The 19813-nt window shown below is 50.1% G+C and overlaps 1 protein-coding gene across 1 annotated transcript; it reads left to right on the top strand.

The window, feature by feature from the left end:
• The first annotated feature begins 5721 nt into the window (after positions 1 to 5721).
• On the top strand, positions 5722 to 9584 carry LOC134676623 (titin-like). Its single transcript, XM_063535020.1, has 4 exons — positions 5722 to 6418; positions 6479 to 7105; positions 7317 to 7704; positions 9359 to 9584. Exons 1-4 carry the CDS (start codon positions 5722 to 5724, stop codon positions 9582 to 9584), a joined length of 1938 nt encoding a protein of 645 aa, XP_063391090.1.
• The last annotated feature ends 10229 nt before the right edge of the window (positions 9585 to 19813 follow it).

The raw sequence follows: 19813 nt of genomic DNA, 5'->3' as shown, positions 1-19813 counted from the left end.
TGAAACACATCATTTTTCACCACACCAACCCGAAGCAAATATTAAATGTAAAATATCAAACAAAATCAAACCAAAACAAATCCAAATGAATATTATTAAATATTTATCATCCCAAATCATCATTTAAAAGTAAATTTTACCAGCAAACATAAGAAAACAACTCAAAATTTGCATTTGATTACTTTGCCTCACATGTGAATAAAATGCAACTTTGCTATCAGTTTTTGAAGTGCAAAGTAAGCCTTTCCGAGCTGGTGTGGTGAAAAATAATAGAAACCCCATGAATACAGGTAATTAATTATAAGTTAACCAGAGCAAAAATGAGTAGGCACTTTCCGGTGTAAAGTTAACTTACTGTCGTTAAAATAAACATTTACCAAAATAAATTAAAAATTTGCTCCCTATTTCAAATAGATAGATATCTAAAACTATACATTTGTCATATATAATAAACATTACATGTTTAATTAAAGAAATTCAATAGTAGGTTGGTACCTACTACGTAGCTTGTAACTATCGTAAAAATTGACAGTGCAGCGCGCGGTGACGTGCGTACGTAAGCGCGTGTGGCAACCAACTGGCTTGCTTTTCTACCGTGAACGGGAGCAGATTCGTAGGTATAAATCCGAGCTCGCGCGGAGAGTTCCATAGGCCTGCCCTTAGTGCTCAAAATACTAAAATTTTTATAGTATGTTGAGCAATAAGGGTTCTTAAAATTCAAGGGCCCGAGAGAGAACAAGAAAATCGTCCCCGACCGCCGCGTCGAGCGCATGCGTCGTGCGCTTCGCTTACTTACTAAAGTTACTATGTCAGCTCGTAACAGTCGTAACGAGGGCCTACCGCGACTCAAGTTCGACGTGTGCCACGTTATAGCTCCACGGACACGACTAATAAAGGTAAGGTTACAGCGTAAAATCCCCTAAACCGACTGACGTAAACTGTCGCATGTTGATATATCTGTAAGTCTGATCATGTAGGTAATCAGTGTAATCACTAATCAATGTCTGGGAGACTGAGCTTTGCTCGAAAAACATATAGACGTCAAAATTTTCCGTCTCGAGCGAAGATACAAAGGGCCTGGGATAACATAGCATCAGTCACTACTCTAAACTCACTTCTGGACACCGCGACAGACAGGGACCGAGCGAGGCTTCTGGCATCATCTAGGCCAGAATCAGGTCAGTGGCTACACGCGTAATGCGCGCCTGTTACGATCAGCACAAATATGGCCGCTATGTGGCGATAGCGCCATGCGCGGCTTATGGCTTTCCCCAAAATTGGGGTGGAACGGATGTACTTTTAGCTACCTGTAGCAAAGCGACGAAATCGCGGAGTGAGCCACGCCAGGCACTACACACGCAGTCTCAGACGCAGGTGACATCGAGCCACAACGAAAAAGAATCATGAAGTGGATTGACGATTCGCCAGAGGACAAGACGCTAACCGAGCCCGTCAACGTCCAGAAGAAGTTAGCCAACGAGCCACCACCAGACTACGAGACTCCTAGACGGCCTACGCGGGACGAACGACATATTCGACGCCACTCACCGAGCCGCGAGGAACGTCATAGGCGATCGTTATCGCCACCGGAGGACCTCCGTACGCCGTACACGGAGGAAGGCACAGTTGCGGAGTCTAATATGTTGCAGCTATTCGAGAAGATGCAGATTGCCGCTCGCCCGGCACCGAAAGATATATTCGAATTCCCTCACTTCACTGTCGAACGTGGTTCGCGGTAGGTCCTCAGACTAGGGGGCATGGGGTTCGATAACGGCCGATAGCGATAAAGCTCACCCGGATCGCACAGTCGTCCATACAATGACGACGGAAGACCGCCCCACGAGGATGGGCCGCGAAAAGATACAGTCTTCGAAGCAGGAATGCGGTCGAGACCCCTCGCACCCTCCCAATAGGGTGTAGAAAGATATACGAGTATATCAAATAATTTATATAATAGCTAATATTTTATAAAATTTGTGTCGAGCGTCTGATAATTTCTGTATTGTATTTTGTGTGTCTAGTGTAAGTTAATCATGTTCCTAATAAATAACCTAATTCCCTAATATTGTAAAAGCGTAAGCCTATTAGTGCAATAAATCAACGCGCACTCTGTGCAAAACACCCACGCCTTCGATAGACGTGGTCTAAATGCCTATGGTGGGGCGCGCGCCTATAAATACTCGACATTTGTGGTCTGGTGCCGCGTACTTGAAAAGCATGGGCATATTGAGATTTTTGGCCAGCGGATACCGTGGGTTGAGTCAACCAAATACCTCGGAGTAACGCTGGACGGAAAGCTCAATTTTGGCAAACACATTAAGAAAGTACGGAACAAGGCAGTTTTCTATGTTTCTAGACTAACCTGCCTGGTGGGGGCCAGGAGCAAGCTCTCCTTAATGGCTCCTCTACACGATGGGCCAACGCCGGCCACTCCAAGGGACGCAGCCATGCGGTAGAATGAGATAGCAATATCACTTGCTCCCTCTAACGCATAAATGCGTCTCTTGCAATTGAAAAGCAATGAACTATTTTTTGGACCGCTGCCCGGGGGCGGCGCAGCAGCTCCAGAATACTTATAAGGAAGCTTTAAACGGCTCCATGGCGTCGGGTAAGAGCGTGCCAGCTTCACAGTCGCTGCCCACACAGCATCAGGATAATAAAGGTATGTCACTTGGCACTCATGACGATATGTCTCAAAATAATAATGTTCATTCTGAGAGAGGATTCGTAGCAAACCTCTCCCCCCTGGGCCCTATCCCTGATGCAGGGGCGGCACCCCCCTGCTCGCAGGCCAGTCATTTGACACCCAATTGCCCCCAGGGCAAATTAGTCAAGTATCTGATGTATCTCTGGCCCTCGGGCAGGGTCAGTCGTCCCCTACCGCCTTACGCTACGTCTTACGTAGGCGAACAACGCGCGAACGCGGCGCGGCGCGGCGCGGCGAAAGCGGCCGCCGCCGCGCCGCGCCGCGCCGCGCCGCCTGACATTCGCGTGCAAATCGCGCCGCACCGCGTTCGCAACGAGATCGCTTACGTAGGACACTTCTATGGGCATCAAAGGATTGATTTCGCCGCGCCGCGCCGCGCCGCGTTCGCGCGTTGTTCGCCTACGTAAGACGTAGCGTTAACTGCATGTAGCGAGGAAACTGCTAAAGACAATGACACTGATAGTGACCACACTTTGACAGGTGGAAATGAAAATTACATGGACTGTGACGTATTAAACGATAGCTTTCAGTTAGTTAAAAATAAAAGGAACAGGAGGAAGAGGGCCCGCGGCTCCCCCCCTCCAACTGTCCCTACCCCCCAGCCTTTAGCGACAGCCTTAATCAATTTGGACCCCTCCCATCGAATGAGGGGAAGACAGATACTGATGCAAACAGCCCTGACCCCCCAATTAAGAGGCCAGACAGGCGTAACTCGGTTGACAAGACTGTAAAGGTTAGGCGCCCGCCTATCCTTGTCCTAACTATGACAGTTCTGCTACGACAGAACAAGACTTTCAGTTAGTTAAAAACAAAAGGAATAGGAGAAAGAGGGCTCGTGGCTCCTCCTCCGCGTCCCCCCCTCCAACTGTCCCTACCCCCCAGCCTTTAGCTATAGCTAACCAATTTGAACCCCTCTTCTCGAATGAGGGGAAGGCTGACACTGACGCAAACTCCCCTGACCCCCCAATTAAGAGGCCAGACAGGCGTAACTCGGTTGACAAGACTGTAAAGGTTAGGCGCCCACCCATTCTTGTCCTAAGAGACAAGGCTAGGTGGACTCCTCTCTCCAAAGTAGCAAACGAGACACGAGTCGGTTATCTAAAGGCCCGTGTAATAAAGGGTGAAGCCGGGGGCATGGCCATATTCACCCAGACTATCGAACAATTCCGGGCCTGGAAGGCCCTTATGGTAAAGGGTTACTACACCTTTCCTACCGATGATGAAAGGGGAATAAGAGCGGTTATAAAAGGTCTCCCTAAGGAGATTGATACTGATGAAGTCATGGAGAGCATCAGGGAGCAAGGACTTCCCATACTCTCATGCCATAGAATGTTTAAGCCTTATTCCAAGCTGACTCCCACCTACCGGCATTTACAGATAGCGAGAAGGCCGAATGCCTGGCCGAGAGCCTGGAGGAACAATGCTCTCCCGGCAGGCAACCTAACGATCCTGACTACATCCCCATTATAGAGGAGGATTAGGAGGAAGTGGAAGAACTTCTTAAAGAATCACCGGCGAATCCCTTACTCCGACAGATCTCATTTATGGAGCTAAAAAGAGTCATCAACAAATTAAGACCTAAAAAGCACCGAGACCGGACGGCATAACTAACAACAATGACGATGACGCCAGGACTGCCCGTTGAACGTATTTAGAATCCCCGTTCAAACGGTATCACCAGGCTACTGGTCATGGGGTTCGATAACGGCCGATAGCGAAAAAGCTCACCCACACCGGTTCGCAGTCGTCCATACAATGACGACGGAAGACCGTCCCACGAGGATGGAGCGCGAAAAGAGATAGTCTCCGAAGCAGGAATGCGGTCGAGACCCCTCAAACCCTCCCAATAGGGTGTAGAAAGATATATATCAAATAATTTATATATAAATTATAATTAATAATATATAATTTATATATAAATTATTTGATATATATTATATATCTTTCTACACTACTTTTTTTTGCTATTATAATAGCTAATATTATAAAATTTGTGTTAAGCGTCTCGCGCGGGTCTTGTATGACCGCGCGAAAAACTGCAGCCACGACCATCTACGTGGGATCGCCCCACACCAGACACGACCACCAGACCAGTACGGGGCCCCCCCGAGCCCTCCTACACAAAGAATAAAACACCACCACACACATACTCGGATGATGCCCAGTAAAACAGAAACGTGTAAATAATTAATAATAATTTATTTATTGTATTTTGTGTTAACCAATTTTTATGTGTCTAGTGTAAGTTAATCATGTTCCTAATAAATAACCTTACCTGTTCCTTAATTTTGTAAATATTGTATAAGCGTAAGCCTATTGGTGCAATAAATCAACGACACTGCGCAAAACACCCACGCCTTCAATAGACGTGGTCTAAATGCCTATGGTGGGGCGCGCGCCTATAAATACTCGATTACCTACATTTCCAGACTTTTCTCGCATCTCCCGATCCCGGTCCCGCTAAAACGGACGCCCCGGGGGAGGGAATGTGGGGACTGGCTTAGCTGGCGGCGACGAGCGTCGCGCGAACCCGAGAAGTCGCCTTCATATGGAGGAAGAAAAGAAGAAACGCGTGGGTAGACCGCGATCTCGATCTCGCGGTCTACCCTCACCAACTAGATCGACATCGCGGAGGCGGGGAGCATCACCGCTGCCACCGGTGGACATGGAGGGTAGTTGGGGATCAGGGTTTTTCCAACTACCCCCCGGATTCGACCCCGGTTCACTAGAGGGCAGCGAGGACCTAGACCTCGCCGAGTTCACCGCCGGCGACGCCCCCGCCTCCCGCGCCGTTTCCCCCGCCCCTGCGGGGTCAGAACTCGCTCCAGCATTAGGAGCCACCTCACCCGCACCAGTAGAAGATAGAGCTACGGGAACAACGGAACCAGAGCCGGACGCAGTATCTCTGCTACCGGAACAGACGACGCGGCCATTCTCGCCTGTGTCACCCGCCGACCAGCCCCTCCAGCCCTATGGAGCAACTGCAAAGTGACACCCTTGTAGTTGCCCATATCATGGGCCTGGAGCAGCCGTCGCCGAGTCTGAAGGCATGGTTGGCCGCCTTCATAAGAATAACGTCCCACGAAATGGGGCTAGAGACAGAACTGCACCCTGAGGACGGCCCCTTCCTGGAGTTCCTCAGAGCCCATTCAGCCATCCTGAGGCCGGAAAAGCGACAGAGGGAAAGCCCGGACGCCCCTGCGGGAGCCGAAAAACGCACCTGCAGGAAGCGCTCGCCGCCAACAGACCCAAGATTGCGCCGCCGCTCCAAGTCTGCAGGAGCGCCGGAACCTGAACAGCACCAGCCATCTCCCTGGAAGGCCCCGTCCCCCAAGGAGATGATTATGATAGGCGGCCTACAGGTGTACAGGCGGAACCTTTTTAAGCCTCGCTCGCTACACCTGCCGGCAACCGAGGCCCCAGCCACAGCCACACAGATGACGCCCCTCCCCTTACCCAAGGAGCTACTACAACAGAAGCAAGGCCCCCCGCAAGAGGAGCCCCAAAAACAAACTGAGGCCCCAGCCTCACAGATGACGCCCCCCTCACTCAAGGAGCCACAACAGAAGCAGGGCCCCCCGCAAGAGGAGCCCCAACCACAGCGATCCACATCAAAAAGGCAGCAGAGGCAGGGCCCCAAGCCACCGGAGCCCCTACCAGAACCTCAGCCGCAACTATGCCCCCCACCGGAAGGGCCAGACACCCAGCCGCGCCCCCCCGCAATGGACCCCCCATCACAGAAGCCCATCTAAGCGGAGCTGCAACCACCAGCAGCCGGACCCAGCCAAGAGCCCCACACCAACCTGGGGCCCCCGCCACAAGCAGACCCGCAGACCTCATACGCTTCCAAAGCCGCCGCGGCAGACACAGCCGAGGCATCCAAGAAGCAGAAGAAGGCGCAGCAGCAACCCCAACCATCACAACAGCCGCGCAAAGAAAAGTACCCGCACATCGAGGCAGCGGTGCTGCCGCAATGGTACAAAGTCTGCGAAGAAATCGCGAAGGAATTGGGCAGAGCACCGTACTCCAAGAATATGGGGAGAGGAGTTCGCTTCGAACCCCAAACAGCGGACGAATACAGATGCGTCTACAACCACTTAGAAAAACTGGAGCAAGCAGGTGTGCCGCTGGAGTGGCACGTATACCAACTGGATAAGGAGAAGCGTATGAAGGTGGCACTGCGCGGAATCCCATCCGATACACCAGTCGAAGAGATCAAGAAGGCGTGCGAGGGGCTCGGCTACCCGGTCGAGTACGTCAAGCAAATCAACGCGAGAGGGGGGAAACCGGGCTGTGTATACTTCATACAGCTCGCCGGACCCCCCAGAGACTTCACACACTTCTACCGGGTGACTGAGCTCCTCTATATGAACTCGGTGAAGATTGAAGCATGGAGGGGCAAAAGCGGGCCTGCACAGTGTCACAGATGCCAGGGGTTCCGCCATCACTCCAAAGGCTGTCACAGACCGCAGAAGTGCGTCCGCTGTGCAGGCCCCCACCCTGCAGCTGAATGCCTAAGGCCCAAGGAACAACCATGCACTTGCGCCAATTGCGCGGAACCCCATCCCGCGAACTATCGAAGATGCCCAGTTTTTCTGAGGGAATTCAGACGCTGGAAAGCAGGCGCAAAATCCCGCCCAACACCCAAGAAGCCGGGACCGGAGTCGAGGGCCAGCGTCCCCGCCCAACGTGGAGGAGTCAGCGCCAGCGTCCCTAATGGCGGCGGCAAACGCTCCCACACAGCGGGGCGGCTGGGTCCAACCAGCAGCCTCGGTCCCCAATAGTAACAAGAAGAACAAAAAGAAGAAGAAGAAGAAGCCAGTGGAAGCTCCTCCTCCTTCCAAAGAAGAGGCACCAGCCGGAACACCAGCTGCACCGGCTGACGAACAAGACTTGGCAGCCACGATAGCTGCCTTGCTCCGGGCTGCTGCGGCCCAGGGACCACAAGCGGTCGCCAAGGCCCTCAGGACTACATTACCCTCAGCTAGCATTCACCCGTAAGCTGAGGGTAGTTTACTGGAACGCGCAATCGCTGACCAGCTAGATAGCTCTGCTCCGCACCTTCCTCCGCGAGCAGAACGTGGATATCCTGCTGGTCAGCGAGACATACCTGAAGACCGACCTCAAGATGGGAGGCTACGTCGTGTACCAGTAATCGTGTAATAAAACATTGCTCAAGAGAAGTACCTGCGGAGGATGACCGGCGACAGCGGCTTCCACAGCACCTAACAGAACTGATCAGGGAAAAGAATGCGGCGGTCAGGGCATACGACGCATTCCCTTCTCCTGACAATAAAAATAATCTAAATAAACTAATCAAAAATTTAAAACGCAAAATAGCAATCTGGCGCAACACTAGATGGAACAACACACTTAAAGAAATAACCCCTAACCATTTAGCTTTCTGGAAAATAACAAAAGCCCTTAAAACAGATTCCATCGCACCCATGCCACCACTTAACAGACCAAACGGATTACCTCCGGCCTTTGAAGATAAAGACAAAGCCGAGTGCCTCGCCGAAAGTTTAGAGGCCCAATGCTCCCCCAAGCCTACAACCTACAGACCCCGATCACATAGAAATGGTAACTAACTATCTTAGGGAAAAATAGTCTGACCCCATAAATCCAAGCCCCCTCCCCTATATCACCATGACAGAATTAAAATACTAAAGATTAAAAAAGCCCCAGGCTCTGACGGAATTTCGAGCAAATTAATAAAAGCCCTTCCAGACCGTGTCCTATCAATATTAATTCAAATTTACAACATGTCATTGACATACTGCCACTTTCCAGCTTGCTGGAGAGAGGCGGATGTCATCGGCATTCCAAAACCAGGAAAAACAAGAGTGGACCCTACCAGCTGTCGCCCCATAAGCCTATTACAATCCCTAGGAAAGCTATATGAGAGGCTTATACTTACCCGCCTCAAACGACACCTTAACGACCATAACGTGATTATTCCTGAACAATTCGGGTTCAGGGCTGAACACTCCTGCACCAACCAAATCCATCGGCTAGTTGAACACGTCCTATTTTGAAATACCTATTTTAATGCTCGCCCTCATTGGGAAAACCACAGACGCAATTACAATTAGATAAAACCAAATATAAAGTAAGGTCAACATCACACGGGGCCCTCCGCCCTAGGGTCCTTCTTAAAATTGTGAAATAGCTCATCATAATACAACACTTTAAGCTAATATCGAGTCACTAGTTTTTGCTAGAAAAATTGTTTACTACTCTCTTCTATTCTCAATTCTATAATCTTTCACTTCTATACTACCTCTTTTTCTCTCCTTTCTATCTTGGCAGCGCCGCGACACTGACCCCACTAAACAAACAGCGGCCAAACAGTAAAACATTATATCAAAAAAAAGCCTATATATACGCCCCCGACCTAGGTGCTTGTCACTCACTTTTTTGTAGAAGAGAAGAATAATAATAATTATTCCCGCTCCGGACGCCGCGCCGCGCGCACGCGCGCTTCGTACCTACTGAGTGCCGATCCTTTCATCGCGCGTTGAGCCTGGCTCCGCGTGCAGGATTACAGTGTTTTGTTGTGCTGTTCACACATTTACAAACGAGATAGTGACTCAAAATCAGACCTGATTGCAGTGCTGAGTGTTATCAAAATAAGTGCATATTAATCAGAATCGTAGATAATTCAGTGCGTCCCCCTTTGCCCCCATCACCCCCGGTACAAGGTACTGGGGGAGAGCGAGTAAGCAGGATGTCAACAAAAACAGAAGTTATGGACAGCTTCGTGGATTTTTACTGTCCACATCTACATGAGCAATGGCTCGAGTACAAGGCAAACCTAGCGACCGAAACCAACGTCGCTGATCACACTGGAGCCCCCAACGGCGGCAGCCCCTGAAACCAGTGGTCAACACCAGTCAATAAAGGTAGGATTGCATCCACTCTCAATGTAAACTCTCAAATTATGACAGAAAACAAACCCAACGCAGAATACAGTGATCGTCTGTGCAAGCAACTGGGAGAAACCAAAGACGCAATCAGACCACTCGTAGACGCAGGGGGGACACTGCACTACAAGGCCGAAGAAAGGGCGGAACTGTTCGCAGAGCACCTAGAGCGAACGTTCCAGCCCAACCCGTCATCGGATGCAACCCACATGGAGGAGGTGGAAAGGCAACTGGCAGGGTACTTTGATCCACCGCTGGAAGCAAAGGAGGACCCGGTCTTCTTCTCACCCAGCCAAGTTAGAAGCGCAACCAGACGGACCAACCCGAAGAAGGCCCCGGGCGCCGATGCGATCCCGAAGATGGCACTTCGTCACCTGCCACAGCACACCATAGTGGCGGTGACCCGCCTGTTCAATGGGATCATGCGCTCGAGCCATTTCAGCCAATAGACCTAATCAACCTCCCTGCCGTTGAACGCATTTAGAATCCCCGTTCAAACGGTATCACCAAGCTACTGGTCATGAAGTTCGATAACGGCCGATAGCGATAAAGCTCACCCACACCGGATCGCACAGTTCGTCCATACAATGACGACGGAAGACCGCCCCACGAGGATGGGGCGCGAAAAGAGACAGTCTCCGAAGCAGGAATGCGGTCGAGACCCCTCACACTCTCCCAATAGGGTGTAGAAAGATAGCAAATCCGCACCGGACGACCTGCTTTTCCCCATCCGGCACTACACCTATAAGAAAAAATATATAATTAAAAAAAAATAGTAGTCATATCCCCACGCACGCCTTATAAATGACCGGGCTCGAAGGACCCGAGTTTTAGTCACCCTGGACCAACGCCTCACATTTAGACCTCACCTCAATAATGCGCATTTCGGAGTGAACCACCGGTGGTTCATAGGGCCCGATTTTATACGTAAACCCGAAGAGCATTGGCCAACCGAGAAAGCGCCCACGCCCGTCGCCGATACGGGCGAAGAACGCGTTAGTAAACTCGTGTGCTCAGTAGGTGTCGCGAAAAATAAGTTTGAGTACCTGCCGGAGGTATGTAGGTTCTCAAAGTTCGTACGGTTAGTTCGCGCCACCGCTAGTGTTCTGGTTGCCGCCGAGGTTTTTAAAGCCTCATTGCTATCTAAGAAAACAGATATAGAGATAAATAAGGGGCATTTAAATTTAGCAGAGATATTGCTAATTCGACGGAGTCAACATGCTGCATTTCCAGAGAAAATCAAGCTGCTGGAAACTGGGCGGCCACTCCCGACGAAATCTCCGCTACACAAAATAGCTGTACAACTTGACAAAAACGGAATCGTCGTACTAAATGCTAGAATCGACAAAGACATACAAATACCTATCTTGCATGCGAAAGAAGATTTCGTCAAGTTACTAATACACCATTTTCATGCTCTTTTCAATCACGGCAACCACGAGACCGTCACCAACGAGTTGAAACAAAGGTACTACATTATGGGGCTGCGCGGTAGCATTCGCTATATAACGAATAAGTGCCAATGGTGCAGAACCTACAAGGGAACACCACTCAAGGTTCCCGTAGGCGACCTACCGCCAGAAAGGCTCAAAGCGAATCAACCGCCATTTACCGCTGCAACCGTAGACCTGTTTGGCCCTATGCATATAACTATAGGCCGCCGCCGCGAGAAAAGATGGGGCGTATTATACGCATGCCTCACGACATGCGCTGTACATCTGGAGCTTGCCGCCTCACTTTCGGCATCCTCCATGATTCTTTCGCTACGCCGACTGATAGCGCGACGCGGCACGCCTACAGTTCTCTATTCCGAAAATGCCACCAACTTCTACTGCGCGGAACGAGAACTAGCAGAGGCCAAAAAGACGCTGCCCGACAGTCTCAAGCCCTTTTTGACCGAGCGAGCCATACATACAATGGAAGAAAATTCCACCCGGGAACCCCTCCGCTGGCGGTGCCTGGGAACGGCTCGTGGGCAGCGTAAAAACCGCACTAAAAGTAGTACTGAAAGAAAGAGCACCCCACGAAGAAGTTCTACATACGTTATTGTTAGAATCAGAGCACATAGTGAATTCTAGACCGCTGACACCAGTGAATCCAGACTTAGACATCGAATCCCTGACGCCGAATCACTTTCTTACCGGTCGATCGAGCTTCATGTCGCCACTGGGCGTCTTTACAGACGCAACTAAGTATGTCACTCTCTTCGTGGAAAACAGCGCAAACGCTAATCGACCATTTTTGGAGGCGCTGGCAGCGGGAATACCGACCCAGCCTCCTCCCCAGGCCCGGTGTTCATCAGAACGTAAAGAAACTGCATGAAGGTGACGTAGTCATCGTAGCGGATAGCTCCATGCCACGAGGAACGTGGCCCAAAGGCGTAATCGCCCAGCTCTTTCCCGGCCCGGATGGCCATGTAAGAGTGGCCATTGTTAGCACCCGCACAGGTGACGTCCGCCGCCCAGTTTCCAGGCTTATACCCATATACTCCTCACATGCAGACGGTGTTGACACAGGTGGGGGAAATTGTCATATACCGGGTGTGGCCTGTAACATGAGCAAATAATTAAAACATAGATTGTACTCCTCAAACGGTGACACTTTTGTTCAACAACTTTTAAAAATTATGAAGTATTTAGACTCCCTATTTTTCATACAAAATAAATATTATCTTCAATGGACGCCATCGCCACGCCATTATCATTGTGATTGACGTTGCTTGTCACGCCTTAAACATAACAAAATTTGCAATACATTGCGTATTAGAATAAACTTTAAAGTGTATTTAAAATCAAACCACAAGTAATGTTTAAAAGTCGCTGAACAAATGTTGGTCAGTATGAAGAGTACAGCCTACGGTTTAATTTTTTGCTCATATTACAGGCCACACCCGGTATAGCTCTGAATCATGCATGTTTTAGTTTAATCTTGGTTTTACGTTTAAGTTCTTAATCATTTTACTTTTGTGTGTTTAATTTTACTTTTGTGTGTGTATATCATGTTAATAAATCGTGTGGAATGTTATGTACCTAGTTTTAAGTCTAGAATCACTGTTTTTAATAATTAATGTGATTGGCCGAAATAAATAAAACTGACTCTCCATGTAACACCCACTAGTTAGTGAAAAAGTACCTACGGCGGGATATTTCCCTATATAAACCCGAGCCGTTGGTTGCTTATTCTCCGGAACCATGCTGCACAAGAGTGGGAAGCCCACATAGCCAGCATTGACGGCACACTGCCCTCAATCCACCGTCTCTGCAGGCAGCTTGGGCAGACCGCGGACCCAATAAGACCGCTGATCGACGAGGGAGGGGCCCCTCGTTACAAAGCCGAAGAACGAGCGGAACTGTTCGCGGACAGCCTGGAGCGACAGTTCCAGCCGTTCCCCTCTCTCAACGAGGACTTCACGAGGGAAGTGGAGACACGCTTGGAGAGGTACTTTCAGCAACAGCCGAACGAGGAAGAGGAAATGGTCTTCTTCTCGCCCGGCCAAGTCAAGAAAACACTGAGCAGAAGCAACCCCAAGAAGGCCCCCGGCGCCGACTCGATCCCAAACGAGGCACTCCGTCACCTGCCGCAGCACACCATCGCGGCGGTGACGCGCCTGTTCAATGGGATCACGCGCTCGGGGCACTTCCCAAGCGCCTGGAAACTTGGCCGGGTCATTATGATCCCCAAACCAGGGAAGGACAGGAGAAGACCAGACAGCTATAGACCCATCACGCTGCTGAGTACCCTCTCCAAAGTGTTCGAGAGACTGCTCCTGAACAGGCTCCAACCCCACATCGAGCCCAGACCGGAGCAGTTCGGGTTCCGCACCGAGCACTCGACGACACTTCAACTGACGCGCGTACTCTCATTCATGGCAGAGCGGATGAATCAGAAGGAGCACATAGTAGCAGTATTCCTCGACATGGAGAAGGCCTTCGACAGAGTCTGGCACGAGGGCCTGCTGGACAAACTGTCGACATCTTCGGTCCCAAGTCGAGTGATGCGCGTACTGCGCTCCTTCCTGACCCAGAGACGCTTCCACGTGGCAGTGGAAGATGCCATCTCTACGGAGCGCCCGATCCTAGCGGGAGTTCCTCAAGGGAGCTGCCTGTCTCCAGCGTGCTACGCCTGGTTCACCGACGACATCCCGGTGGTCGGCGACGTCAAGCTGGGACTATTCGCGGACGATGCAGCGTATTACGCAGCGTCCATAACACCCGCACACGCAGCCATCAAAATCCAGAGACAGCTTGACGTCCTACCCGAGTGGCTGACCAATTGGAGGCTCTCGGTGAACGTGGGCAAGACGCAGGCGCTCCTGACAGGAGCGAAGGAATACCCGCCGCCACTCAGACTCTTCGGGGAGGAGATCCAGTGGCAGCACACGGCGAAGTACCTGGGGGTCACAATAGACAGGGGCCTCACGATGAAACACCACGTGGACGAGGTGGTAAGGCGAGCGAAGTGTGCTCGCGCTAAACTTCGTCCAGTCCTCAGCAGCAGCCTACCGTTCCGCACAAAGCTGGGGATCTACAAGGCTTACGTACGGTCCAGACTGACCTACGCGTCTCCCGCCTGGTATGCCAGGACGGCAGAGTCCAACAGGCGGAGACTCAGGGCACAGGAGACGCAAAGCCTCAGGACCATCGTTAGAGCCCCACGCTACGTGCGGAACGAGACCATCTTCAGAGACCTGAAGCTCCAGAGACTGGACGAGTTTGTGGGACAACTGGCGCGCAAGATGTTCGCCAACGCCGACTCGTCACGACACCAGCTGTTGAGAGGGATAGCCCCCCTCCATGCCCGCCCCCCAGATGCCCGCCGCGCACGAGCCCAACCGCGAGAACTCGTGCCGCAACCAGAGCCGTAGTCCGCTAAGCCGCAGATTGGCCAACATGACCTCCAAGCCATGATGGCCAACCAAGTCACGTGAACAAGAAGGAGAAGAAATGCCAATCCAATTGGCATCAACAGACCGGGCTGTCGTAACAGCCCGCGACAGAAGCCGCCAAAATGGGCGTAGCCCAGAAATGGCCAACGCACACCCCCAGAAAGGGGGAGTGACAGAAAACTCGATGCTTATTCGGCCATTCCGCCTCTAGCGACCGAGTCGAGCACGCGCGTGCATTGCTGTGCTCCTCATATTGCGATCGCATCGCGCCTGCGCGCGCCGTTCCGAGTGCCCCCCCCCCCACGCCGCCTCGCGGCGGCCACGCCCCCCGTGAGCTTTGACGCGAGTTTGCCGGGCCCAGCTGGCCAGTGATTCATAAAACAATGCGATTTCGTGTATGCGGCATTAGTGTGTTTGTATATACTGCGGTATCGTGCCAAAGACAGAGATAGTGACTCTAATAGTTAGGTGTATAGATTAAGTGTTAATTTTAAGTTTTTTAAGTGTATAGTGTTAATAGTATAATCTCACAAAAATGGAGTTCGGCTTGTCGAACGAGCAAATCAAAGAAATCGAGAGCATTGCGCTCAGGAAAGCAATGAACTATTTCTTGGAGCGTTGCCCGGGGGCGGCGCAACAGCTCCAGAATACTTATAAGGAAGCCCTAAGTAACTTCACGGCGTCGGACGAGAGCGAGCCGGCCTCACAGTCGCTGTCCACACAGCAGGATAATGAAGATATGTCACCTGGCACTCCTCATGATGTTATGTCCCAAAATAATATTGTTCAATCTGAGAGAGGATTCATTGCAAACCTCTCCCCCCTGGGCCGGGCGGCACCCCCCCGCTTGCAGGCCAGTCAATTTGACACCCAATTGCCCCCAGAGCAAATTACCCAAGTATCTGACGTATCACTGGCCCTCGGGCAGGGTCAGCTGTCCCCTACCCCACAAACTGCACGTAGCGAGGAAACTGATAAAGACATTGACACTGATAGTGACCACACTTTGACAGGTCGAAATGAAAATTTCATGGACGTATTAAGCGATAGCTATGACGGTTCTGCTACGACAGAACAAGACTTTCAATTAGTTAAAAACAAAAGGAATAGGAGAAAGAGGGCTCGTGGCTCCCCCCCCTCCAACTGTCCCTACCCCCCAGCCTTTAGCTATAGCTAATCAATTTGAACCCCTCTCCTCGAATGAGGGGAAGACTGATATTGATGCAAACTCCCCTGACCCCCCAATTAAGAGGCCAGACAGGCGGAACTCAGTAGACAAGACGGTTAAGGTTAGGCGCCCACCCATTCTTGTCCTAAGAGACAAGGCTAGGTGGACTCCTCTCTCCAAAGTAGCAAACGAGACACGAGTCGGTTATTTAAAGGCCCGTGTAATAAAGGGTGGAGCCGGGGGCATGGCCATATTCACCCAGACTATCGAACAATTCCGGGCCTGGAAGGCCCTTATGGTAAAGGGTTACAACACCTTTCCTACTGACGATGAAAGGGGAATAAGAGCAGTCATAAAAGGTCTCCCTAAGGAGATTGATACTGATGAAGTCATGGAGAGCATCAGGGAGCAAGGACTTCCCATACTCTCATGCCATAGAATGTTTAAGCCTTATTCCAAGCTGCGTCAACCATATGACATGATTGTCGTGACTATGGAATACTCAAAAGCTGGTGGAGAAATTTTTAACCTGGCCACAGTCTGTGGCATCTCGGACTTACTTATTGAGCCCCCCCCACCCTCAGTGCCACAACTGCCAACTATACGGGCACACCAAGAAATCCAGCGCAGGAACGCTGCCTGCGTGTTGGGCACCCTCCCGAAGGCACCAAATTTTGATAGGTATTTTTAATTTTAGTTATTTTAATTGTAGTTAGTTTTGGTTTTATATTTCTGTTTAGTCTAACAAATATAATTCCCGTATAGACGTCGTGGGCTATCAGAATATACCCCATGTATGTTAGCCGATTTTTCGTTTCGTTGATAAGAAATTCCGTTGTGAAGCTTTGGTTTGCTTTGAATAAGTTAAGCAAAATAATGCTTTATCACATTTGACAATGTTGAATTCTCGTGGTGTCACACGGAAGTTTTGTTGTTAAAATTGATGTTTGATTAACGTTAAGAATAACCAAAGAGGATTTTTAAAAATAAATTACAAGTTTGAAACTTTCCACATCAGTTCCTTTGACCGGCGACTCTGTTAAATTATGACTATTAAGTATCACTTTTGTGATGTTTAAAAAAAACTTAGGGTCTAGCAGTTTCTAAAATAACCGTAAGTCCTTGAAATCGCTTGTATTTTTTACAAATGACGATCAACGACGATGATGACCAACGTCTCACGTTCAAACCTCACAATAACAATGTTAAAGCCAAGGTCCAATTTGTTACAGGCAGATTGGGCCCTACACTCTCTACACTCAAAAAGCTACACCTCGCGAAGCGAAAAAGACTCCAACTTACAAACACTTCAAAATAAACTCGAAACACAGACAATCACTATCAAACCCAACTCCCCACAGTACCTATACGATTTCCTACGTAAAGCCACCTGTCACTACTTTGACAACGCCCCCCAACTTCTTAGGGTCGGTTGCTCCAAACTGTTCGTATCGTTAAAGAGTTCGCTAAATTTTTATGTAGGTATGGAAAGTTTCATAGTAAAGCGCCGGGGCGCGCCGGCTGACGTTGATGAGTCTGTCAAATGTGGTTGGTGCAACTGGCTCTTAGTCCGACAAGCAGTCAACTACACTACACAACCCACCCGAAACCTGACCCACCCAAAGTTGCCCCACGTCCCGCCCAAACCCGGCCTCACCTAACAGACGGTATCGAGACTGAGAACGCGCGCAGCCCCGTCCTCCCTCAAACCAACCGTCAAACACCAGTAACGACAGAACTGAATAGCAGGAGACAACCTAAACGCAAACGACACGACAATCGACATCCACAATCGTCCTCGTCACCGTCGGTGGGGCCAACCACCGCGTAACACAGCTACACTACACGAAGACGCGTCACTACTGGGTGCAGCCGCACTGAGTACTTGACAACTCACTACACTATGTATTTATACACTTGACGCCCTACCCGGATGGCTGACCAAATGGAGGCTCTCGGTGAACGTGACGAAGACGCAAGCGCTCCTTACAGGAGCCACTCGTCATCCACCACCACTAAAGCGCCTGGGCGAGGAGATACAGTGGCAGTAATATACGGCCAAGTACGGGGTCACTATAGATAGGGGCCTCACTTTTATGAAGAAACACACGGAGGAGGTAGTGACACGGGCGAAAACGGCGCGTACCCTGCTTCGTCCAGTGCTCCATAGCAGCCTCCCCATCCGCACGAAACTGGGGATCTACAAGACGTACATCAGATCAAGTCTTACGCGTACGCGTCTCCTGCCTGGTATGCCAGGACGGCCGAGTCAAACAGGTGTAGGCGGAGACTCAGAGCGCAGGTGACGCTCAGCCTTCGAGCCATAGTTAGAGCCCCACGCGGAGTGCGGAACGTCGATCGAGCAGACTCGTCCCAACACCCAGATGATGCAGGGTACAGAAGCAAGCAAGCAAGAGCATCATCCTGCAGGACCTGGAGACCGTGTTTGGCATGGACGAGTCGGTCATAGTGGCCGGTGACTCCAATGCCAAGCACGTTTAATGAAATTGCAGGGTGAACAACGCGGTAATGGCAGGTGGCAGACGCCACAAGGAAGGTGGTGAACTGGGCAAACATGGGGGTGGAACTGGCCAGGGAGGACTGTCCACTTTTAAACCTAATCAACTCCACCCTATCAACAAAGGCCACGTTAGAGCAAGCAATTGAGGATTTAACAAAAGGATTTCAAGGAGTCATGAATAACTGCATCAGGGAAGTCCCAGCAGATGATTAAGGACGCTGGCAGCTCCCCCAAGAGATAAATGACTTAATAAACCGTAAAAACCGTGCTTTAAAAAGAATATGATCGTTTGCCCTCTCGAGAGAACAAAAATACAATTAACAGGCTCCAAAGACAAATAAAAGAAAATTAAAGGTTTTCAGGGAGAACAGGTGGAATGACTTACTAGGGGAAATCAGGCCAGGACCCAAAGCCTATTGGCAACTGGCCAGGTCTCTCAAGGCTGACAGCCCCACTTGTTCGCCCGGACTCCCACCTACCGGCATTTACAGATAGCGAGAAGGCCGAATGCCTGGCCGAGAGCCTGGAGGAACAATGCTCTCCCGGCAGGCAACCTAACGATCCTGACTACATCCCCATTATAGAGGAGGATTAGGAGGAAGTGGAAGAACTTCTTAAAGAATCACCGGCGAATCCCTTACTCCGACAGATCTCATTTATGGAGCTAAAAAGAGTCATCAACAAATTAAGACCTAAAAAGCACCGAGACCGGACGGCATAACTAACAACAATGACGATGACGCCAGGACTGCCGTTGAACGTATTTAGAATCCCCGTTCAAACGGTATCACCAGGCTACTAGTCATGGGGTTCGATAACGGCCGATAGCGAAAAAGCTCACCCACACCGGATCGCAGTCGTCCATACAATGACGACGGAAGACCGCCCCACGAGGATGGAGCGCGAAAAGAGATAGTCTCCGAAGCAGGAATGCGGTCGAGACCCCTCAAACCCTCCCAATAGTAGAAAGATATATATCAAATAATTTATATAATAGCTAATATTTTATAAAATTTGTGTCAAGCGTCTCGCGCGGGTCTTGTATGACCGCGCGAACAACTGCAGCCACGACCATCTACGTGGGATCGCCCCACACCAGACACGACCACCAGACCAGTACGGGGCCCCCCCGAGCCCTCCTACACAAAGAATAAAACACCACCACACACATACTTGGATGATGCCCAGTTTTTTACGAGTAGATTTAGCCATAGATAAACAGAAAAAGCAAATTGTCTACCGCAATAAACTGCACCTTCACAAGACCGTCATCAGACCCATCGCCATCTTCTCCTACGCCTGCCTCACCTTCACCTTTCTTGGTCACAAAAGACTTCAACCCCTGCAGACACTACAAAACAAACTTATATAAATAAAGTAAAACATAAACGTGTAAATAATTAATAATAATTTCTGTATTGTATTTTGTGTTAACCAATTTTTATGTGTCTAGTGTAAGTTAATCATGTTCCTAATAAATAACCTTACCTGTTCCTTAATTTTGTAAATATTGTATAAGCGTAAGCCTATTGGTGCAATAAATCAACGACACTGCGCAAAACACCCACGCCTTCAATAGACGTGGTGTAAATGCCTATGGTGGGGC

Source organism: Cydia fagiglandana, chromosome 24, assembly GCF_963556715.1.
Source record: "Cydia fagiglandana chromosome 24, ilCydFagi1.1, whole genome shotgun sequence".
Classification (NCBI taxonomy): domain Eukaryota; kingdom Metazoa; phylum Arthropoda; class Insecta; order Lepidoptera; family Tortricidae; genus Cydia; species Cydia fagiglandana.
Note: the sequence above shows the minus strand (reverse complement) of the source record. Positions and strands in the feature narration are given on the sequence as shown.

What these genes read in the sequence shown, in the direction of transcription:
- LOC134676623 (XM_063535020.1), top strand. Translation starts at nt 5,722, where the DNA reads ATGGGCCTGGAGCAGCCGTCGCCGAGTCTGAAGGCATGGTTGGCCGCC. An exon ending in AGGGCCAGACACCCAGCCGC is followed by an intron (nt 6,419 to 6,478) that starts GCCCCCCCGCAA and finishes TGCAACCACCAG; the next exon opens with CAGCCGGACCCAGCCAAGAG. An exon ending in GAAGATTGAAGCATGGAGGG is followed by an intron (nt 7,106 to 7,316) that starts GCAAAAGCGGGC and finishes GAGGGAATTCAG; the next exon opens with ACGCTGGAAAGCAGGCGCAA.